Source organism: Mesoplodon densirostris, chromosome 20 (assembly GCF_025265405.1).
Source record: "Mesoplodon densirostris isolate mMesDen1 chromosome 20, mMesDen1 primary haplotype, whole genome shotgun sequence".
NCBI lineage: Eukaryota > Metazoa > Chordata > Mammalia > Artiodactyla > Ziphiidae > Mesoplodon > Mesoplodon densirostris.
Genome location: NC_082680.1, coordinates 11,609,035 through 11,633,437, shown reverse-complemented (window position 1 = coordinate 11,633,437; position 24,403 = coordinate 11,609,035). Strand labels below are relative to the sequence as shown.

Here is a 24,403-nt window from a genome sequence, read left to right as displayed (position 1 = left end):
AAGAAAAATACTAAGATAAAATACTTATGTCCTGCTCACCATACCCCAGGTACTGTTTTGAATGTTTGACCATGTTAATTCAATTTTCATAAAGACCCTGTGAGGTAAGCCCCGCTGCCGGCTCCACTTTACTTGCGGGGAAAGTGAGGCAGACAGAGGTTCAGGCCTTAGTGAATGCCCACGCCTCTCGGCAGCCGGTCCTGCTCCGACCCGGCCGAGAGCTCGCACTGGCCAGAACCGGGGGCCCTGCTCCTACCCTGCCCTCCGGAACCCCACATCCTTGTCTCCTAACTGGGAAAACCCCACTAAATCGTTTATAAATACAAAGTACTTGGGCCTTAAAACAGTATACAAGGTAATGAGGTGCACAGGCGGATTGGGGGCAAATCGAAGCTGCATTCCCGAAATTCAGGTTGGGTTGGAAAGCTGAGCAGGTTGGGGTGAGCGGATTGGAGTGTCTGTCTGCAGTCGGCCCGGCAGTCAGAACCCAGGTAACCCACGCCTTCTCTGCTCCCTCAGCACCTGGGGCTTCTCGGCGTTCGGATTACGCCCCCGCCCCGCCTCCCCGCCTCCCCGCCTCCCCGCCTCCCCGCCTCCCCCACCAGCCCCACGGGCCGCACCCACTGCGCACGCGCGGGCAGCGGCACAGGGCCGGGAGCGACGCCCACTACGCACGCGCGCGCCGCCGACTCAGGGATCAGGGTAGCAACACGGCCGCGCGGAGCCGCGCTGGCCAATCAGCGAGGCCGGGGGCGGGGCTTCCCCGCGGCGCTCCCGGGTAGGCGGTGGGCGATTTCCGGCAATAAATCCCGACGGGCCGCCGTCAGGTGCCGGCTGGGGGTTGTTAGTGCGCCAGGTGGGGCCCGGACCGTCGGCGCGCCAGGTAAGGACTGGGACGCCGTGCGCTCTAGGTGGGGACTATGGGTGTCCGCGCGTCAGGTGGGGACGGAGGCAGTCTGCCCGCCACACGGCGCGGCCCACCCGTCCTCAACCCCACGCCCACCCTCCGCGTCCCGCAGCCCAGCTCCCCTCACGCCCCCGCCTGAACCCGCTCCCACCGGGTCGGCCCCCTCCTCCCCCGGCCCAGGGCCTCCTGGACCACCCTTTCCCGGCCCGGCGTCTCCGGCGTCCGCCCTCCGGCCTCGTCCTCCCCAGCCCCTCCGCGCGGGCACCTGCCCGGGCCTGACCTCGTCCTCCCGGCGTCCGTCCTCTGCCCCCGTTCTGCTCCGGCTCCGGCCCCTCTTCGGCTGCCTTTCTTATTTTTCTTGAGCGGACGCGTTTCAATTTTGCGTCCTTCTCTTCGCGGTAAGCTCCGTTTGGACCCTTCTCCCAGCCCTGGCCCTGCTCAGACTCATCTTGAAGGAGTGTGGGGAATCGTGCCTTTTCCTGCGGAGCCCTCCTTTCTTACCTCTTCCAAATCCTTACCTCCAGCCCTAATCACAGAAGACACGCTTTACCTTATTCTTTCGTGTTCCACTTTCCCCTCTTACGGGAAGGTTTTCCGTTTCCGTGAGGCATCTGTGATTATCTCTCAGGCCTTCTTGCAGTAAACCCCATTTCTGATTCTCAGCCCTCGGTTTACCATTTCTTGATGGTCTTTCTGGATCAGATTCTTCCATATTTAAAAGCCATATTCATGTTTGACCCTCAATTATTTGGAAATCTTGTAAGGAAGAGAAAGCAGTAGAAAAAGCCAAATGCTTATCAAATTGAGGATCAGTCATTCTTATCTCAGAACAATGCAAATTATTTTCTCAAAATTTATGAAGAAATTTCCAGTATAAGAAATACTGGAAGAGAAACTCCTTTGTCAGCTTTTTTTCTCTGAATATGAAAGTGCCTTTTATTTTCACTGTAACTTGTTTGTTTCTTATCTGTTTGTAATGTGTATAGCCATAGCTCTTGCTCTACAGGTATAGTCTTTATTGTTCTGAAAATCAGTTTAGTAACTGAGGAGAGTAAGTACTGTTATACATGTAACCTTTTCACATTTTTTTAGAGCTGTTTCCTGTCATGTTTTCCTTGTCTTAGTGTTTTTATATTTAGATCAGTCATTACCTCAGATCATATCTGATGATGTATGACATATAAGCTAAAAAATGTAAGAAAAAAACCCCTGCAGTTTTATGACATCTGTTTCTAATAGGGTGTTCAGGAATTGCTGTTTTAAAAATATAATGGTAGAGCATGGATTGTGGATTGAGATTCCATGACTGTAAATCCCAGCTCCACCAAACTTTTTGCCTCAGTTTCTTCATCTATAAAATAGAGATTTAAAACTTTTAAATGAGGATTGCAACATTTCCTATCTTATACGGTAGTGTGAGGACTAAATGAGATAATAGAGGTAAATTGTCTAGGGTGACGCCTAACCCATACTGGGATCTAGTAAATGTTTGCAGCTGTTACCATTAGTTAACGGAAAGTGTGCTTGTTGAAGGAAAGACATTTCTTGTCTTGTGCAGGAGTTTCCACTGGCACGTGAACTTCATGAAGCCCTGTTCTCCTGCAGTGCTTCACCCCCATGTCCTGCCATATAAAATAGAGATGGAGGGAAGATCTACAGCAGATGGCCCCATATGCTCTCTGACATTAGTTGGCATGAAATGTGCACAAAATTGCAGATAGTACCAGCTATTTTACAAGAGTAGCCACTTTTGAGTAGTTGCTCTTACACATTTAATAATTTTCAGGAGTAATTTCTAGTTCTTATTTTTTGTATTTGGAAATTATCAAAACAAAGGTGATTTTAATTAAATTTATAACATGATAGCAATTCAGATCTTTTAGCAGAACAGATAAATACATTTCCATAAAAAATGATGGGTTGTCGTCATTCCAAAAGTTTAACAGTATTTTTCAATTTGCAGATTTGTTAGATGCTTCAGACTGGGACTATTTTTGAAAATTTGAGACCCAAGCCTTTCACATTGCAACTCGTGTGTTTTTTCTTTCTTTTATTTTCTTTTCCCTGATGACTTTTTTGTTATTGTTTGTAATAACTGTGCTTCCAGTTCATGAACTAAAGCATAAAGTATAAAGATTACATATAAGTATTATATAAGGTTATATATTGTAATAACCTATGATGGGAAAGAATATGAAAAAGAATATGTACATAATTGAATCACTTTGCTGTACACCCGAAGCTCACACAACATTGTAAATTAACTATACTTCAATTTAAAAAAAAGTTATATGCAAGTGTAAAGCATAAGTATAAAGATTATACACCTATATGGAATGGAATACACACAGTTATTTTGAAACAAATCTTTTCCTCTGTGTTGAAAATAAAACTCTTGGAAATGAACTATTTTTATTTCCGTGGTCCATTTAGCTGCATTTCACACCTTCCAACCCATGGAAATATAAACACTTAGCAGCTGAAAAGTTCAGGCCAACTATATTTGTTTCTCACAGAGAGTTGTTAAAGTCAATATGAATGATCTGTAGAGTTTTGGTAGTTGTAAAGGAATCAGTTATCTTACAGGAAACCCCAAGCCGACTCTTAACTTTACAGCAGAAACTTAGTGTAAATGTTATAGGGATTGCTTGTGAGGCCTGAATATAAGTGCATTAAGTGGTGAGTGGGCATGGTGTCTAAATAGGCAAGTACAGTGTGTGTCATCAAGTCTTAAAATATCTTATTAGCTGAGGTGTTGGTAAGAAGTTGCTGTTGCTTAAGTATTTGTTCTTTCTGCCTCTGTTCTCCCCTTCAGTCTGTCCTTCACGCCCTGGCAAATTATTGTGAAAATAGCACTGCTCACGTTGCTGGATTGCTCAAAAACTTTTAATTATTTAGAGAATGAAGTACAAACACTTTTGATATTCTGCATTCTCCTAGTCCCCTTTCCAATCTGTTCTGTATTTCAGCCAGCCTATTCCACTTATTCTCAAATATGTCACATGTATTCCTGTCTTCATTTTTTTCACCCACCATGTCTGTGATTGGTATTTTTTTCCTTTCTTCATTCACTTAAGATCTAACCATGCTTTAAGGCCAAGCTCATGTCCTGGTTTCTCTTCAGAGGTTTCCCAGGTGGTTTGCTTTTTACTCTGAGTTTCTTCTAGTTATTCTCTCTTTACCACTCATTTAGTACTCATATTACAAGATTGCATGTATGCACATTTATATATATATATGTATATATTTAATGAGAAACCAATTTTATTAATTTAAATATATGAAGACTTCTAAATTCTACAAGAATGGAAAAAACTAAACTAATAAATTTGTAAAATCTGTGAGCATACAGATCACAAAAGAAAAAAGGAAACATACTGGGGACAATTCTTCAACTGCATCAGGAATCAAATAATATAGGTTAACAATGTCACCATTTCTACCTTTCAGATCAGCAAGTCGTGTTCTATAAAAATTGTCACATGGGTAGTACATTTTCATCTAATAAAAGAAATATTAAAAATAAAAATGCCTCAAATAAAAAATAATGTAAAATCACTTGAAATTCAAACATGCAGAGATATTCACTGTTTACATTTTGCTATATCTGCTTTCAGATTTTTTTCTATACACGCATGTATAAACTTGTGCCTGCATGTAGAAATACACAGAAGTATCACATATATTTTCCTAAAACTTGCTTTGCTTTCACTTAATATACTGTGAGTATCTTTTCATGTTAACAGATATTTGCACAATTATTAATAGCCATTTACAATCCCAGTATAATAAATATATTTAACAAAACCTCTTTTAGATATTTTAATTGTTTATAGTTGTTGCAGTTTGTTCCTGTTACAAAGAATTCTTCAAGGGACAGTTTTTCTACATAACATCCACCTGCCCCGGTTTTATTGAGATATTACTGACATATAGCACTATGTAAGTTTAAGGTGTACAACTTGATGATTTGACTTACATACATCATGAAATGATTACCACAATAGGTTTAGTGAACATCTGTCATCTCCTATAGATACAACATTAAAGAAAAAGAAAAAATATTTTTCCTCATGATGAGAACTCTTAAGATTTACTATTTTAATAACTTTCAAATATAATGTGCAGCAGGTGTTAGTTATCGTGTTGTACATTACATCCTTAGTGCTTATTTATTTTATGACTGTTGGTTTGTACATTTTGACTACACATATGCATATATTTTAATATATTTTAAATATACTTACATATATTGTGTGTGCCTTAGGGAAGGGACACATAAGGTAATAACACATTTAGTCTGTGTTTATATGTTTGTCATTGAAGTAATACTGTATTTGACCTATTAGCAATATTCTGCACAGTTGCCACTTGATTTTTTTTAAACGCAGTTTAAATATGATATTGAGAGATACTTTGGCAATTGTCAGAGGTGGTCCTCAAAGACATTCTTCTCTTGTTTGTGTTTTATGAGACTAAATTTGCCATTTAAGCATCATCTACTACATCATGGTACTTGCCTTCTTTTGTAAAAGTATTCTCTGGCTTCTGTCTGAAGCTTCATGAAAAAGCATCAGACACCTGCTATTGGAGACAACCTTAAATAATCTGGATGGACTAGACATGGGTGGTGGCTTTTGCATTTTAGGGTGATCAGTAGTTGTGAAACAAGAGCGTAAGATGAGGCTTATCAAAATGGTTTTGAAATTTAAGGAATTATTTTTAATTATCTTCTAAAGAAAGAATTTCAGTTAAACAATATATGACTGGAAAAGATGTGTTCTGATTATTACTTAGTTTAGCAAGGTTTTGAGATCCTCTTGGTACCGAGGAAAATGACTTCATCATACGTTTCACGTTGAGCACTTGTAGTTGACACGGAATATTGTTGAAGAGTTATAATTTCCCTCTGAAATTTTTTGTCTCTTCTAAGCAGTATAAGTGCCTATTTAATAGGCTATTTTTTGTTAGCTACATTAAATATATTTGGGAGATGGTATCTGAACACTTTCTTCTCTTGTGTACTCTATGATATGATGTGATATGAGACTTCCACGTTAGTGGAATATCCCAAATCTACATCGTCGGACATGAGATTAATATAACACATTACTCTATGGAAACTTTTTGTTGAGTTATCAACTACCTTTTTGTAGCTAAATACGATGTATACCGTACTGGCTTCTTTATAACACTTTCCTCTCTGTTGATCATTTCTTTCTTACACCCATTCTTCTCTCGCCTTCCCACTTCCCCTACATCCGTGGCTCTTCCTGTTGGGTGTCCTTTCTCGGCTTGTCTTCACCTGCTTGTCCCTTCAGTGTCAGCGACCCTTGGAGCTGGCTCCTTGGCTGTCTTCTGTCTCCACGCTGTCTGGCCTCTGTACAGTCTAGATGCTGGTGGTTTGCCTGCCTTGCTCTCCAGCCTTACCCTCCCCTCTGAGCCATTCATTCAGTGATTGTTGAGCTACCCTTGTGCGCCGGGCATCGTTCCAAGTGTTGGGACACAGAGTTGAACAAGACGTCGCATTTTCTTGAGGAAGGCAGACTGTAGCCATGTAAGTAATTTCAGACAGCATTTATTACTAGGAAGACACTAGGCTCTGGCAGAGACCGAGTAGCCCTGAGGTCTTTGTGAAGCTCAGATCTGGTCTCCCTGCGGAGTGGAGGTTCCTTCCTTGGCCGCTCGGTGTCCTCAGAGTGCAGTCCAGCTCCTTTGACTTCGTTTGCCGCCAGTGGCCTCTCCATTCTCACTTCCAGCCACTCCCCACTCCCCCCTTACGTGGTCAGCCTCAGGCAGACTGGACTGTGTACAGGGCTGAGCATCAGTGTTCATTTTCTGTTGCTTCTAATTTCTGGCATGAGTTTTCTGTTCGGTGTCATATTCCTTTTCTTCCTCATTCCCTGACTGCTTGTTCTTCAGGCATAAGCTGAGATGTCACCTCTGGGAAACCTTTCATGACACGTGCAGGGTTGGGCTAATAAATCCACCAGTCCTCATCCGTCTTATCATTTTAGTACAACTGAAGTCCTGCGTTACCTTCAGTGTTTCATCTCAGTGTCTAGCCGGCACGTAAGGCACGTGCAGACATTTAAATATTAAGTAAGAATTGTATTCATTAAAGTTAACGAATAAATGTTCTAAATGAAAAGAAACTTACATCAATTACACATACATTTTTAACCTGAATTATAGGAGAGCTATGCCATTTTTGGGCCAGGACTGGAGATCTCCTGGATGGAGCTGGATTAAAACAGAAGACGGCTGGAAAAGATGTGAACCCTGGAGTGAGGGACTTGAAGGAGAGAATAACCGGTGTGGCGCCAGCCACGGCACGTGAGTCGCAGCTCAGCAGAGCCACACCGTCCCCGCCTGACTCTTACGGCTTCACCTGTTGGAGCCCATGACTTACCGCTTGGCTGAGAGTCCCCCCCCGCACCTGCACAAGGCTGGTGTAAGGAAACAAGTTACTAGCCAAAGTCTGAGCCTGGTAGATCGCCTAGTGCCTACGCACAGATGCTGCCGTCTTCTTTTTAATTTGAAACGCTTAACCCTTACAGTAGCCTGAGAGATAGGTATTATTCTTACTAACCTCCCATTACAGCTGAGGAACCTGAAGGAATTAAAAGATGTAGTTTTGGTGGCCTGCGTCAGAGGCCCATGGTGACAGTGGCTTGCGCGAGACAGGAGTATAGTCTTCTCTGTCAGAGGTCTGAGTTGGTGAGGTGGCCTTTAGCTCTGCCATCCCCAGAGAGTAGCCTCGTCGGTGGGGTTCAGGGTGGATTTCTGCCCCCACCTCCGTGTTGCGCTTGGCAGGGTAGAGGAGGAGGGTACCTGTGCCAAACCTCACCGGCTGGAGTGGGAGCTGCAGGGCAGGCTGGGGGTTGTGGTCTTTCTCCAGATGAAGGTGAGAGATTGCATGGATGCAGGAGCAGCAGGCCCGTGTGGCCGTGGTGTGCTCACCCGCAATCCCCGTCACAAGTGTATTTGAGCATTTGGAGGATTGGGGAGGTCTGCAGACCTCTTCCTCCAGAGTGTCACGGGTCTAGTCATCCATTTTACTGCATATGTTTATCTCACATTTGCGTAACTATCAATTGTATATTTCGAACGGACCGGTCATCTGTTTTTCTGATAGGAATTTGGTACCTTTAGACTGGAGATTGGGGTTTGCGGTATTTAAAGCAGAAATTAATTTTATATTTAAGATCATAGGAAGGATACACACAGTGTTCGTTGAATTTATATTGTGGCATTTCTCTGCCATTCTGAATTCTAAAATGTCAGTTTAAAAAAAGCTGTAATGCATGAAATAGAATGTACTGCTACTTCTACACTAAGGAAGTTGCATGTGTTTTTTTCCTCAGGTATTCTTTATTTCCCCTCATTCCAAACATGTTGTGAATATCGAAGAATACTTTTTTCTCGTATATGCATAGAATTAGAGAAATACAATCAAGACCTGTTTTCTTTGCATGATAAACTCCATGTTCTCCTGTCTCCCTTCCCGCCTTCCCCACAGGCACTCCCACTCACCCACTCCTATTCATGCTCATTTGAAAATCCTTTGAAATGTAAGTGGTGCCGGCAGAGGCCTCTCTGTGTGGGTGTCCCCACAGGGACAGGGGCTGTATCACAACAGCCGTGGACTCTCCACCACGGGTGGAGTGAAGACACCTTGCTCCCATCCGGGTGCCTCGCAAGTCTGGGTGCCTTCTCTTTATACGAATGATATATGTAATTACCAACCTTACATAAACTTTACAAACAGGAAGGGACCGTGGGCAACTCACTCACTCCCTGCCAGAGAACATGGTGGGACCGTAGTAAATGGATTGTTCTCAGACCCTTGCAGTTGGACTTTTAGTTTTCATCTTTATTAAGTTCATCCTGGATCTTTATCAGCTTCATCCAGACCACACAAAGATGTGTGGATCAGAGATGTTTTTATTAATTACCTTCTGTGAACGGAAAGAGGGTTGGTCTTCCCAGCCCAGTGCTTACTCCAGACCCTTCACAGTGAGGGACCAGGAGAAGGTGACTTTGCCTTGCTTGTCCCCAGAAAGGATGCGGCCGTCCCCTCCCCTCCAGGGGGGGCTCCTTGGAAACAGAAGGGGCCTGAGTCCTGCCTGTGCTCCTTTGGTGTGTAGATAAATCCCTCCATGAGCCAGACCTGAGACGCCTCTGGTTTTGTGATTACACATGCTGTTGTATGTGCTCAGTCTATACCGTATGTCGGGCATTTACTGTGTATTCCCAGTGCTGGGATCCAGCAGTAAACGGAAAGAGGCAAAACCCATGCCTGGAGGAGCTTGCATTCTAGTGGGACAGTCAGACGAAGGACAAAAGGAGCTCCGCGTGGTCTGTTCCATGTCGTAAGTGCTGTGAAGGGAAAAGCCTGGGGTGGCAGGGAAGACCGTGGGGGTGGGGGTGGTGCGTGGAAGTGTCGAGAGGGGGGGCCTCTCTGAGAAGGGTCAGCTGAATGACACCTTGGGCACCGAGAGGGCAGCCCAGGTGGGGAAGGGAGAGCAGAGACCCCGAGGCAGGTGTCGTGAACTCGGGAGCAGCGGGGACAGCGAGATGGGTGGGATGAGGGCCGGCAGGGGACCAGATGGCAGCGTGGCCGTGGCCGGTCATGAAGGGCCAGCTGGGTTTTCTCAGAGCTAGGCGGGGCGTCAGCGGTTTGGAGCAGAGAGAGGGGGGTTTGTTCAGGTTTGTGTGTTAACGGGCTCCTTCTGGCTTTGGTGTTGGACATGGGCTGCAGAGGGCTGAGGAAGAGCAGATAGACTCATTCCGAAGAGCCTGTGTGGTGACCCAAGTGAGAGACGACCGTGGCTCAGAGAGGAAGGGGGTGGCGGGTGGTGAGAAGCGCTCAGATTCGGATGTTTCGCAAGTGGAGCTGGCAGGTGGCTGAGAGGCGGAGTGGGTGGGCAGTGGAGGGGGGCGGCGGCGAAGGCAGGCAGGTGTTCGGCCTGCACAGCTGGGAGGGTGGCCGTTCGTCTGATGACAGTGGAGTCGGACCGTGTACCTTCCTGTGCACGCGCGAGATCCTCAGGGCTCGTGCCCGGGACTGGAGCTGCTGGGTCACGGGCAGGCCCACCTTCCGTTTTCCAGTGAGGTGGTATCTATTTCTGCTCCTGCTGTCAGTGCATGTTCATCTGACCACACTGCTCATCCTTTTTAACCATTTTTTTATTTCTTGGAAGTAAATCTGGGCAGAGAAGAATAAGCTCAGCATCATTAGTCAGCAGGGAAGTGCAGGCAATCTGGGAAGACACGCGTCGCAGCGAGCCTGAGATCACAGCGCAGTGTGGGCTCAGCAGCAGACCAGCTAGAAACGTAAGGGAAGCTCCAGGGGAGCGAGACAGCCGAGGTGGCCTAGACAAAAGTGTGGAGAAAGTGTTCACCTGCCGGATAAGGTGCCTTGACACACCTACCGCAGCGGCTGCAATTAACAAACAACAGACGTTACAGGTGCTGGTGAGGGCAGTGCCGAGTGCTGGCGAGAATGTCCTCTCGTAAGCTTGATGGGAGTGTGGGATGGCACAGCCACTTTGCTGACTAGTTTGGTACTTTCTTATTAAGTTAAACATATAGCTGCCGTATGACCCAGCATCTCAGTCCTAGGTATTTACCCAAGGAAAATGGAAGTTTATGTTTCCACAATACCTGTATGTGAACGTTTATAGCAGCTTTTTTCCAGTAATTGCCAGAGCTTGGACCTCACCCATGCTCTTCAGCTCTCCAGGGGGAGGGCCACTCAGGAGCGAAAGGAACGAACCGTTGATTGACACAACGTGATGAATCTTAATTTCATCTTGCTTAGTGAGAAAAACTAAACCCAAGAGGCTTCGTATTGTGTGATTCCATGTATATGGCCTTCTGGAAAAAGAAAAGCTATAGGGACAAAGGGGTGAAAAACAGACCAGTGGATGCGAGGGGTCTAGAGGTAAGGGAAGGAGTTGATTACACAGGGCAGGAGGCTTTTTGGGGAGTGGTAGAGCTGCCCTGTAGGGAAGGCGCCGGTCCCTTTATGACTCTGCATTCGTCAAAACCCATAGAGGTGTGCAGCACGAAAAGCAAATTTTGCTCTGTGTAAATCTTTAAAGAAAAAAAACAACCAGGATGTGTGTGATGGGGAGCTGGTCACCCAGATGATCTAAACTGTGACAGATGGATGAGATTGTGTTACAGACGACCCCCATAACCACACTGAGGAGGGTGTGGAAGAAAGGAGCTGACCTGGGAACTTGGGAAAACCATGTTGACAGGATATTGTCAGGTTATAGACAGACACTCTAGGTGGTAAATGTGCTTCTCATGCCCCAGGGTGTGGGTTAGCAATTCTGAAACTACTTTATTATGTATATAGGGTTGAGCTGGGTGAGTACATAAAATGCAGACAATGACAGCCAGATGTCTCACTTTGGAGAAGGAAGTCACAAAATCATGCTAGACTATACCTTGTGGTGCTGGATTGGTGGTGATGGTGTCAGTGTGTACTCAGGCGGTTGTTGCTCTTGTGGGTGGGTGGGTGGGTAGATAGGGATCGGTGTGTAGGTGAGTTAATATAACATGTTCCCCAGTTCTGTCTACTGGGAGGCCAAGAGCGGTGGTGTCCCAGTAGCAATGAGCAGACTGAACACCAAGATCTTGGTTTTGAAGGGTTCCTGGGGAAGTGGTTGATTCCAGAGCTGGGGTAGGGAAATATAAGCTGAGCCTAGAGCATCTTGTGGTGTCCAAAAGTAAGGAAATACTTAAAAAAAAAAAAAAAAGGGAGGGGGGCGGATGGGAATATGTCAGATGTCAAAAGGGCAGAGGCCAACCTGAAAGCAGTCCAGTGGCTAAAGCTGGAGCCATTTGAGCAAAAAGCAGATAATGGTGGTATTGGATTATAACTCAAAGGAGAAGATAAATACCCCTGAGTTTATGGGAATATAACACATGAATACGTGGGGAAGAAGGGTCAGCTCTTCCTGACAGAATAATTCCAGTCAGTGAATGTGGAAGGGATAGGGACGTAGAGTGTCACCGTTAGGACACCGCAGTAATGATGGCCGCAGGCAGAGTCCACTGATAGGTGCTGAGATTCGTGGGTGAGATGTTAAGGAAAAACAATATTTGCAAAGCGTCCTCCAAAATATCTGTGAATTCACAAGGGGGAAACAGTAGCTTTGCAGTTGAGAACCCTGGCAGATCCCACCTTAACCGAGTGGTCCAGGTGACATGACCAGGAGCGTGACACAGGGGCAGCGTGTACCCTGATCGCATAGGTCCGGGTGGGGTCTTGGAACGTGAAGGGCACCAGCGGGAGGCTGGCGAGACACAGGTCTGTGGGCGAGTCCGCGGTGCCGCGCCAGCATCCACTCCTGGCTTTGGTCGCCGTCCTGCATTCATGTGAGATGGTGGGGAAGCTGGGGGAGGGGACTTCGTACTGTTGCTGCAACTCTTCTTGAAGCCTAAACCGATCTTTGAAAGTTGCTTTAAAAAGTCACCGTTGAGAACATCAACAGGCAAGCCAGTGACTGGGAGAAAGTATCGTGTTCTGTAAGCTGTCACTAAGCTGTTTTCTAGGCTCCGTTCTACCTGCTCACACCTCCCTATGACGCTGCAGCCAGTGGGCCCTGCTAGGCCCTGCCTGGGGAGGGTGCCACGGGGCCTGTGGGGTGGGACTGGGGCAGCTGCTGCCGGGGCCTTTCTGTACCTGTCCCCCCAGGTCGGCAGCACTGGACTCTCCCTCCGAGCTTTTCTGACATTTGCAGACCTGGCTCATCGTGTCCCTTCAACGCCAGATGCTGGTGCCCCCACCCCACCCCGCAGGTGGACCCCAGGCCCTCGGGGCTTCTCATCTGAGCTCAGACTCCAGCACCAGCCAACAGTGCTTCCTCCTGCTGGTTCCAGCCTGTGCACTTCGCTCTCCCAGTGCAGTGTGGTGACGGCTGTTTGCAGTCACTACCTCTGGAATGCTTCAGTGTTCTTTTCGGCTTTTAGGTTACCTAGTTAACAATGTTTTGTACATTTTCATTTTAAGTTTCTCTGTTAAAATAAGTGATGTGGCTTCTGCGTCCTGATTGAACCCAGCTGTTATACTGACAGGCTTTTCTTCCAGGATTTCGGCAACTTAGTAGAGACAAGCAACTCAGTTAGCAGCTGGGGGAATGACTTGGACAAACATGCAAATGGCCAGTAAGATAAAAGTTCAAATCTTTAGTGATCAGGGAAACTAAATTAAAACCCCAGTGATGTGCACCTTCGTCTTGGTTTTGTTGTAAACCTAAAACTTCTCTAAAAAATAAAGCCTTTTAAAAAAGCTGCAGTGAGGTAGAACTATCCACCCACCAGAATAGCTGAAATTAAAAAGGCTGACAATAAATGGTGATGCAGATGTGGAGCAAACGGAACTCCCCCTTTCAGCTTTTCACCATTGAGTATGATGATAGCTGTGGGCTTCTCATATATGGCGTTTATTATGGTAAGGTACGTTCCCTCTATACCCTGTGTATTGAGAGTTTTATCGTAAATAGATGTTGAATTTTGACAGATGCTTTTTTTTTGCTTCTATTGAGTGATCATATGATTTTTTTTTACTTCATTTTGTTAATGTGTATTACATTGGTTAATTTGCAGATGTTGAACCGTCCTTGCATCCCTAGAATAAATCTCACTTGATTATGGTATATGACCCTTTTAATGTATTGTTGAATTCAGTTGGCTAGTGTTTTGTTGAGGATTTTTGCATCTGTGTTCATCATTGATATTGGCCTGTAATTTTCTTGTGGTTTGATTGTGTGGTTTTGATATTAGGGTAATGCTGGCCTCACAAAATGACTTTGGGAAGTGTTCCCTCCTCTTTGATTTTTTTGGAAGACTTTGAAAAGGATTGGTATTACTTCTTCTTTAAATGTTTGTTAGAATTCACTAGTGAAGCTCTCTGGTCCTGGACTTTTGTTTGTTGGGAGGTTTTTGGTTACTGATTCAGTCTCCTTACTCTTAATCAGTCTGTTCAGATTTTCTCTTTCCTCGTTATTTAGTCTTGGTAGGTTGTGAGTTTCTGGGAGCATAACCATTTCTTCAGGGTTGTCCAATATGTTGGCATATAATTGTCCATAGAGGGCTTCCCTGGTGGCGCAGTGGTTGAGAGTCCGCCTGCCGATGCAGGGGACACGGGTTCGTGCCCCGGTCTGGGAGGATCCCACATGCCGCGGAGCGGCTGGGCCCGTGAGCCGTGGCCGCTGAGCCTGCGCGTCCGGAGCCTGTGCTCCGCAAGGGGAGAGGCCACAACAGTGAGAGGCCCAGATACCTCAAAAAAATAAAATAAATAAAATATAATTGTCCATAGTAGTCTCTTAAGATCCTTTATTTCAGTGGTATGAGCTGTGATGTCTCCTCTTTCATTTCTGGCTCTGAGTCCTCTCTCTTTTTTCCTTCCTGTGTCTTGCTAAATGTTTGTCAATTTTGGTTATCTTTTCAGAGAACCAGCTCTTAGTTTCATTGATCTTTTCCATTGTTTTTCTACAATCTTTTCAAAGAACCAGCTCTTAGTTTTATTGATCTTTTCCATTGTCTTCCTACTATTTGTTCCATTGTTTTTAGGCTTTGTTCTTCTTTTGTAGTTCCTTGAAATATAAAGTTACATTATTTAAGATTTCTCTTGTTTCTTGGTGTAGGCACTTATCACTATGAACTTTCCTCTGAGAATTGCTTTTGCTGTATACCCTAAGTTTTGGTATGTTGTATTTCCATTTTCATTTGTCTCAAGGTATTTTTTTGGTTTCTCCTTTGAATTCTTCTTTGGCCCATTGGTTGTTCATTAGCATGTGTTTAATCTACACATATTTGTGCATTTTCCAGTCTTTGTCTTGTAATTGCTTTCTTGTTTCATATCATCAAGGTCAGAAATGTGCTTGATATGATTTCAGTCTTTTTCTAATTTATTGAGACTTGTTTTGTGGCCTTATAATATGATCCATCCTGGAGAATGTTTCCTGTGCTCTTGAGAAGACTGTGTATTCTCTTGTTTTTGGATGGAATGTTCTGTATATGTCTGTTAAGTCCATGTGGTCTAATATGTCATTTAAGTCGCCTCCTATTGTTGTATTGCTGTCTATTTCTCCTTTTAGGTCTGTTAATATTTGCTTTATTTATTTAGGTGCTCCTGTGTTTACAAATGTTATATCCTCTTGTTGGGTTGATCTGCTTATCATTATATAATGACCTCCTTTGTCTCTTATTACAGTCTTTGTCTTAAAGTCTATTTTGTCCATTTCTGATGTAAGTTTAGCTACCCCAGCTTTCTTTTGGTTTTCATTTGCCTGGACTATCTTTTTCCATTCCTTCACTTTCAGTCTTAGTGTGTCTTTGCACCTGAAGTGAGTGTCTTGTAGGCAGCATAAAAATTGGTATTGTTTTTTTAATCCATGCAGCCACTCTGTGTCTTTCAATTGGAGAATTCAGTCCATTTGCATTTAATGTAATTACTGATTGGTATGTACTTACTACCATTTTGTTAATTTCTGGCTGTTTTGTAATTCCTTTGTTCCTTTCTTCTTCTCTTGTTTACTTCCTTTGTGGTTTGATGGCTTTCTTTAGTGGTATGCTTAGTTCCCTGTCTCTTTATCTTTTGTGTATCTACTATAGATTCTTGCTTCGTGGTTACCACAAACCTTACATAAAACAACTTGTATTTGTAATAGTCTGTTTTAAGTTGATAACATCTTATGTTTTGAATGCATTCTAAAGCTACATATTTACTCTCCCTCCACGTTTTATATTTTTGGTGTCGATTTACATCTTTTTATGTTGTGTATCCGTTAACAAATTATAGTAGTTATAGTTATTCTTACTACTACTATTTTTGTTTTTAACCTGCACACTGTCTTTATGAGTGATTAACCGACTGCTTTTACATAGATTATTCTTAATTTTACTACATATTTACCTTTACAAGTGAGATTTATACTTTCATGTTTCCCTCTTTGTATTTAGCACCCTTTCATTTCGGCTTAAAGGCATCCCTTTAATATTTCTTGTAGGGCTGTTCTAGTCTTGATGAACTCCTTTAACTTTTGCTTCTCTGGAAAATTCTTTATTTCTTCTCAATTCTGAAGGAAAACTTACTGAGTAGAGTATTCTTGGTTGGCAGTTTTTTTTTTTTTTTTTTCAGCACTTTGAATATATTGTTCCACTCCCTTCTGGCCTACAGAGTTGCTGCTGAAAAATCTGCTGATATTCTTACGGAGATTCCCTTGTGTGTAAGGAGTTATTTTTCTCTTGCTGCTTTTAAGATTCTTCTCTTGTTTTTAACTTTTGAAACTTTAATTATACTTTATCTTGGTGTGGCTTTCTTTGGGTTCATCTTATATGGAACTCTCTGAGCTTCCTGGATCTGAATGTGTGTTTCTTTCTCCAGGTTAGGGAAGTTTTCAGCCATTATTTCTTCAAGTAAGTTTTCTGCCTCTTTCTCTCTCTCTTCTCTTCTGGGACCCCTATAATGTGAATGTTGGTCTGCTTGATGTTGTCCCATAATGCCTTAAGGTATCTTCACTCCTTTTCATTCTTTTTTCTTTTGGCTGCTCTGATTGGGTGAGTTCCACTCCCTGTCTTTGAGTCACTGATTTTTTCTTCTGCTTCATTTAGTCTGCTTTGAAACCCCTCTGTTTTATTTTTCAGTTCAGTTGTTGTATTCTTCTGCTTCGTGACATCTATTAGGTACTCTTATATTTTCTATCTCTTTGTTGAAATTCTTACTTTGTTCATCGTTTATCCTTCTCCAGAGCTCAGTGAGCATCTTCATGACCATTATTTTGAACCCTTCATCAGGTACATTACTTATTTCCATTTTATTAAGGTTTTTTCCCTGAGGTTTTATCTCGTTCTTTCATTTGGAACTTAATCCTCTGTTTCTTCATTTTCCTTGACTCTCTGGGTTGGTTTCTGTGCATTAGATAAACAGCCACCTCCTCCAGTCTCGAAGGAGTGGCCTGGGGTAGGAGATGAACCTTTCTGTTCAACCCTGCCCCAGCTCTTGGTTGTCTCTCAAACCTCTGTGATTGTCCGATCAGCCTACTTTATTTTTAGTCTCTCTCAGTAGTTGAGGGTGTGCCAAGACCTGTCAGTGTCACAAAGGGGACTATATCAGTTGTTACCTAGATTCAAGCTGATTGGAAGCCAGACCCTGAGGCAGCGGCTTATGCACATATACCTCTCAGGGGAGACTGGGAGGTGGGCTTTTCTGTCGGTGTCCTCTGAGTTGAGCCCTGGGGTAGCCGGTTAAGAATGGTTTCCTTCTCTGCTACCGTCCTGTTGAACCCATGAACACAGTACCACTGGCCACCAGAGCCAGGCTATCAAGGGTTGGGGTCTCTGGGCAGCAGCCATGACAGTCCACGTACCAGGTGTGTGCATTGCTCCTCACTCAGAGATGCTGATGACCCGCAGTGGGGCAGGGAGGGAGTATGAATGAGGTGCCTGCCAGGCTCCTGTCTCTAGAGAGGGTTGCAGTCAACCCCCAGATGAGTATTTCATTAGCACCCTGCCCCTCCAGCCATAGCTGAAGGTAAACTGACAGGCCTCTTTCACAGGGAGGCTGGTGCGTTTTGGGCTGAGGTCTCTGTACTGTGTTCTGGAGGCAGCTGGTGGAGAGCTCTCTCCGGATGTCTGGGGGCTTGTCTCTCAGGTGCAGGTCTTAAAAGTTGGGGTGCTGATGTGGGTTCACGTCCCTCACTCCTCAGAGAGAAGATCCAGGCTGGGAGTTCCCTCCCGACTCGGGGCAGCCCCTCGGGGCTGAGGTTCGTGGTGAGATGTGTCAGGGCCTCTCCTACCCACTTAAATGTGTTGTTTTCTTGTTCAGCTGATGTGTAGGGGTGCTCTGCTGGTTTGGGGTTTCTCCCCAGGGAAAATTGTTCCATACGTAGCTGTCAATTCCGTGTGTCTGTGAGGAGGTGAGTTTGGGGTCCTCCTTTGTCACCATCTTGAACTGGACCAGAGGCAGTTTTCGTGAGGCTTTATAATTTGTTTTAATATCAGGTAGGACTAGACTTCTCCCACTGCTGTTCTTGTTCTGAATCGTCTCCTAATTCTTCCTCGCTTTATTCTTTTTTTTTTTTGCGGTACACGGGCCTCTCACTGTTGTGGTCTCTCCCGCTGTGGAACACAGGCTCCGGACGCGCAGGCTCAGCGGCCATGGCTCACGGGCCCAGCCGCTCGGCGGCATGTGGGATCTTCCCGGACCAGGGCACAAACCTGTGTCCCCTGCATCGGCAGGCAGATTCTCAACCACTGCGCCACCGGGGAAGCCCCCTCGCTTTATTCTTGAATGAACTTTGTATTTAACTAGCTCTAAGGGAAAAATCTGATATTTTTTTATTGGTTAAATTTATATTTTTAAAAAACTTGTTTCATTTCTTCCCGTTTATTTACAAAGAGTTTTACAAAGTAGCCTTTTGCGATTTTTAAAATTTCCTATCTGTGCTTGTGATTTTCTTCTTGTCATTAATTTTATATAGTGTACTTTCTCTATTTTTTTCTGCTAAGGTATCTAGTGGTTTATCTTGCTGGTTTGTTTTGTCCAGTGAACCAGCTTTGGGGCTTATTTTTCAGTTCTACTCTTTTACTATTTATTAATACCTGTTTTGTCTTTTTTTGTTGTTTTTTAATTTATTTGGCTGAGCTGGGTCTTAGTTGCAGCACACAGGATCTTTTAGTTACGGCATGTGGGACCTAGTTCCCTTTCCCTGAGCAGGGATCGAACCCGGCCCCCTGCACTGGGAGCGTGGAGTTTTAGACACTGGACCACCGGGGAAGGTCCCACCTGTTTTTATCTTTAACAGTTCTAGCTTTCAAGTTGTATGTTTATATTATTTACCTTTTTATCAATATATGTATTTAATGCTATAAAGTTTCCTGTCACAGTTGTCTTTCTTGGGTCCTGTAAATTCTGATGTGTACTTCCCCATCCTGTTATACGTGTGCGTATTCAGTATGGTGTTTGTCTTGCTTTGTGAGCCAACCCCAAACACTTTTCCTTTAAAAGTGAGCCAAGCCCCTTCACACTTACTGCTCCGTTTGGCCTCAGTTCCCTGAAATTAGTGTTTTGGATGTACAGTACACGTCTGCATCTGTATCTGTCTGTCTTTATTTATGTTCACCTCTCTCATAGACACAGCAGAGAGTCTGGCCCCTTGTGTTTTGTTTTATTTGCTTTTACTCTTTTGATATTTAGGAAGTTTTTTACCTCTTATTTTCACCTTTGTGCTAATACCTTTGTGTAGGATCCTTGGTTTCTTCTTTTTGAACACTGACTGTTGGCTCTGTACAGTGTGTAATATTGCAGTTAGCTGCTGACCTGTCTCCCCTGCCCTCGCCTACCTTGCTAGTCATTGTTCTCTGCTATGTGTCTTATAGCCATCACTTGCTGTGTCTTTTCTGTCATCACGGACCCTTCGTGTACATGTAGAAACATGTAATTCTACAAGTACATACACGTCACTTGTTTAACACCAGCCTTCTTGCCTCTGCCTCTCTAGTCCTGGTGGCTTCCCGAGCTCATTCTGTAATGGATTCTCCACTCATTTCCTGGTTGCAGTACTTCTCTGTTCATGCACATTCATAACGTTTGTTGCGACCTTTACCTTGAAGACTGGGTTTATCTAAATGATAAATCCTTGACTCACTTGAGTATGTTAAATATGTCACCTGAACCCATTCCATTCCTGGCCTGTGATTCCTCCTACAGAACAGCTGTCAAGTCTTTGTGTCTGTCTCACGTTATGGACATGCACTCTTAGAGTAAGCGGGAGTGTGACCGTCATGCGGTGCTCGGTGGGTCTCGGTCAGGTGAGGCAGCGGGTTGGAGGCAAGCCATCAGAGCACGCCTGCAGGGCGTCGGTGGAATGCAGAGTGTGGCCGCTATGCCCTCGTGCCTTCCCGGCTCTCTCTCATGGAGTCTGCAGCTGCTGTGGTTGGACTTCTTACACGGCCCTTCTCCAAGAGAGCTCCCTCTGGAACCTCTGAAAGATGGTGTTCCCCTCGCCAAGTTGCATGGGGGGTGTCCCCTGCTTCTCCCGCTGGCAGAGCCGTGGGGCTGCCTGGGCTGCTGTCTACCTTGGTCTTCAGTATCCCATCCTGCCATCTGCCTGCTGCTCCCGTCATGCATCATGTCTGCGTCAAATTCCTTAAGCATGTCACATGAGATGTTTAGGTCAGAAATGCTAATGCTAAAACCAAACAGGTTTTGCATTTTTTTTTACCTTAAAAAAATTGGACCTTTTTTATTTTTTATTTTATTTTATTATTTTTTTTTTTTTATTTTTTTGTGGTATGCGGGCCTCTCACTGTTGTGGCCTCCCCCGTTGCGGAGCACAGGCTCCGGACGCGCAGGCTCAGCGGCCATGGCTCACGGGCCCAGCCGCTCCGCGGCATATGGGATCCTCCCAGACCGGGGCACGAACCCGTATCCCCTGCATCGGCAGGCGGACTCTCAACCACTTGCGCCACCAGGGAGGCCCTGGACCTTTTTTAAAATATATTTTTTGCAAAAGAGGCTAGTAATACACTGATGCAAAAGTGACTTTATATCAGGAAGACAAACATGAACATTTGGCCAGCAGGAGAAAGTAGTATAACTCTGACCCTTTGTGGGTAATGTGAGGATAAAAAGCTAAGTTTAATAGGTGACCGACATACAACTGAGAACAGTCACCCGGGAGTGTTAGAGCAGAGAGTGTGGCCCTGCTGGGAGAGAAGTTCCTTTCACTGAGAGGAACGCCCGTGGAAGTGAGCTTGGCAGTCAGTTACTGGTGACTGTGTCTGAGGGGTTCCTCTGTTTTGTTTTTTAGTAAAATGATCACATTTTGTCTGTCATGTTTACTTTAGTATGTTAAATATTTCATTTCGCTGAGTTTTTCTTCCCAGAGTCTCCTCTATTTGTATCGTAGAATTGATAGCCCATATGTGCTTTCAAGAGCAATACCAACTGAGGTAATTTAAGAAGATAGAGAATTGTATTAGTTTTCTAGGGTTGCCATACCGAAAACACAGTGGTATAAGACAACAGAAATTTTTTCCTTGCAGTGTGGAGGCCAGAAGTCCGAAATGCAGGTGTCAGCAGGGGTGGTCCCTCCTGGAGGCTCTTTGGGAGAATTTCTAGCTTCTCGGGTTGCCAGCAATGCTCGCCGTCCTTCAGCTCCAGTCTCTGCCTCTGCTGTCACTGGGCTGTTGTCCCTTGGCCGCTGTCACCCGCCATCCCCCTGAGTCTGTCCTGTGTGGCCTCTCCCCATATAAGGTTTAGGGCCCATCTGGTTAATCCAGGATGATTTTGTCTTGAGATCCTTCATGTAATTATGTCTGCAAAGACCCTCATATTCACAAGTTCCAGGGATTAGGACTTAGACATATTTGAGGGGCCACTATTTAACCCAAGGCAGTAATAAATATTTCTGGTTTAGTACAGTTTTTAAGATTCTGATTTCAAGCAATTGGGTGGGGATGGATGCTGCAGTTTCCCCTCCTATGAAGAATCCTAGAAATGATAAAAAAGATATATATTATCTTAAATACTGTAAATATATATTGTACTTGAGAAAAAATGGGGGGCGCAACTCTCAGTGTCTTGGTGCACCCGAAAGGGTAAGGCGTCTGTGAGACACACTTGCATGGTCTGTAGCTGAAGGGCTTCCCGGTGGGGAGAGTGTGGGGTGGGGAGAGTGTGGGGTGGTGTCGCCAAGGAGGTGGCTGCAGCAGGGGGCTCCTCCCAGGGACAGCCTCGGGGTCTTTACTTGAGAAATGCAGTAGGAGCACCAACAGAACAAGTGCTGGGCATCCCTCCCTCCCCCAGGCCGTGGAGGTATCTGACGCCAGCACTGAGCAGTGATGTGGTCAGGGCAGCACCATAGGTGGCCGGGGTGCCCGCAGTTCCAGACCTGGTATACACACGGGCCAACAGCACAGCCCACCTATTCCCCATCTCTCACTGAGGGCCAGGCAGGGGCACCCAGGCACAGGTGCCTGCCCATCCCCCAGCCGGGGGGTAGTCCAGCAGGAATCCCTGCCTTCTGGGCACCTTTAAGAGACATCGGATGCTGATAGGAACGCCCCGAAGAACTCATCCATGAAGAAACACTAATTACACAACTCACAGCAGGACTAAGTATCATCCTGAGATGTTTACACCTGAAATGATAGCCTGTCTGGGATTTATGTCAAAATAATTGAAGTGGGTCCCCGGCCAAGAAATGGGTGGAGAGAGAGATGAGGTAAGATGGGTTATGAGTCGATGATCTTTGAATGATGAATTGCCAACCAGAATGGAGAGGAGGGTAGTAATGAGGTTAATTCCTTGTCTCTGACAGGCAACTCAAAACAGAGGTATGTGCCTGGGTTTTTTGTTTTGTTTTGTTTTGAATTATAAAATTAGCAACCAGAACAAGTGAAGATAGAAATAATGAAAATTTACCCAATTCTCAGGCGTGAGATTGGCAAGGAAGACTTTTCATTTTATACTTGGTTGTTTTTTTTTATTAGCACAAATTACCTTTATAAATATTAAAATGTAAATCATTCACAAATCTTGGTAATTTTTCTTACTAATTACAAGACTTTTGTGACTTGTCTTACAACATTACAGTTACGAACTGCCGATTAACCATTTTCAAAACCGGAGGTTTACCCTCCCTTGTCTTATTTCCTAGAATTGGGTGGAAATGATTGGAAGGTGATAGCCCATCACAGAGTATTGCATTCAAGGCTGTGCTGACCCGAGAAAGGTCTGGGGATGAAGCTTAAGACCATGTTACGTGACTCTTGAGAAAAATGTCACCAGTTGTCTAATGGGTCATCACTAGGGTGAGGATCATAAGGTGGGATAAGGTCAGGTCACACTTGGACAATGTTAAAAGCTGCAGGCTGACTTCAAGGAGTGAGTTAGGAGACTTCTTTCCTCGGCCCTTGGTTATTTCTGTCAGGAGATTTTTTTTTTTTAATTGAAGTATAGTTGATTTACAATATTGTGTTAGTTTCAGGTGTACAGCAGAGTGATTCAGTTACACATATATACGTACATATCTATTCTTTTTCTAATTATTTTCCACTATATGTTATTACAAGATAGTGAGTACAGTTCCCTGTGCTATACAGTAGGTCCTTGCTGTTTACCTGTATGTCAGGAGATGTTTTTGATGGTTCTTCTCCACACGCATCCTTGTCTTGGTTGGAAATGGACGTGGGGTGTGGGGAAGCCATGCACCTTTGGTGGGTTTATCAGAAAAACATTCCCGAGAGAGAGGGTGACGGAGTGCTGAGCGGTGGGCGTGGAGAGCTGAGAGTGTCGCCTTCGTAAGTCAACACAGTTGAAATGTATAGATGTCTGTGCTTCCTTCCTGTACGTCTGTCCCCTGGGCCTGTTGCCTCCCTTCAGAGGGCCCAGCCCTCCCAGGGCAGAGTCAGGGCAGAGCACACGTGGGCGCTTGCCCAGTGCCCCTCGCCTGCCTGCGCCTAGCCGGGCACGGCTCCCTCTCCCAGGAGGTAACGGGCGGCTCCCTCCTCTCCTGGTGCCTGGTTTCCTTTCTGTGACGCTGTTTCTGGAGAACAGTTTACTTGTGCTTTTCCCTTGATGCCTTTGTGATTGTAGGTGGGAAAGCTGTTCACATTTGAAATCTTCTACCTTCAGTATTTGAATCAATGACAACAGACCAATGTGAGATACAGCCGGGATCAACCCATTTCTGTGAACTGGTGTTATTTAACGCCTGCCACTGAATGTTAAGTTGTTTGTTTTTTCTAAATGCACTTTTGCTTGTCTTCATGATTTACAACTATTGCCAGTGTTCTTTAAGTCTATTCTGATGGTGATAAATGGATTCATTTGGGAAAATCAGCTGTTTTGATTAAAAGTGAATACAGGGGCTTCCCTGGTGGCGCAGTGGTTGAGAGTCCGCCTGCCGATGCAGGGGACGCGGGTTCGTGCCCCAGTCCGGGAGGATCCCACATGCCGCGGAGCGGCTGGGCCCGTGAGCCATGGCCGCTGAGCCTGCGCGTCCGGAGCCTGTGCTCCGCAACGGGAGAGGCCACAACAGTGAGAGGCCCGCGTACCGCAAAAAAAAAAAAAAGTGAATACAGGTTAGAGGAAGGAGCTTGTGTACAATTTTCTTGTCAAAGAGTGGCGACGAGGCAGCCAGCAGGGTTACTCCCTCGGCTTTGAGTGTCAGTCCCTGGCCCTCCGCTAGCCAGCTCATCTCCACAGAGCCCCTGCTTGCTGTCAGACTGAAAACAATCCAGCTGTCAGTGTGCTGAAAATAAAAATTGTGTGCATCTTTAGTTTTGAGGGGGTGGACTTCTTTTTGCATAGTCTTATTTATTTATTTTTTACTACAAGGAAGAAATTTTTTAAAAAAGAGTGTGTTCAAGTTGTTTAGTTATCACCTTATGATTTTATTTTCTTATTTCATCCAAAAGAAAAAAAAAAGAAAAAAATGGGAAAGCTTTTAATTAGATGTATTTAAG

The 24,403-nt window shown here is 44.9% G+C and overlaps 1 protein-coding gene across 10 annotated transcripts in view; it reads left to right on the top strand.

Moving 5' to 3' along the window:
- Nucleotides 1-766: 766 nt before the first annotated feature.
- Nucleotides 767-24,403, top strand: part of FBXO25 (F-box protein 25) — a 59,623-nt gene continuing 35,986 nt past the window's right edge. For 5 of the 10 annotated variants that reach the window (XM_060086076.1, XM_060086075.1, XM_060086073.1 and 2 more), the window contains exons 1-2: nt 767-883; nt 7,103-7,243. In XM_060086076.1, coding sequence (XP_059942059.1) covers nt 7,110-7,243 — 134 coding nt within the window. In that variant the 5' untranslated portion in view covers nt 767-883; nt 7,103-7,109. The remainder of the gene's footprint in view (nt 884-7,102; nt 7,244-24,403) is intronic. The other 5 variants (XR_009530802.1, XR_009530803.1, XR_009530801.1 and 2 more) reach the window with 1 other exon arrangement.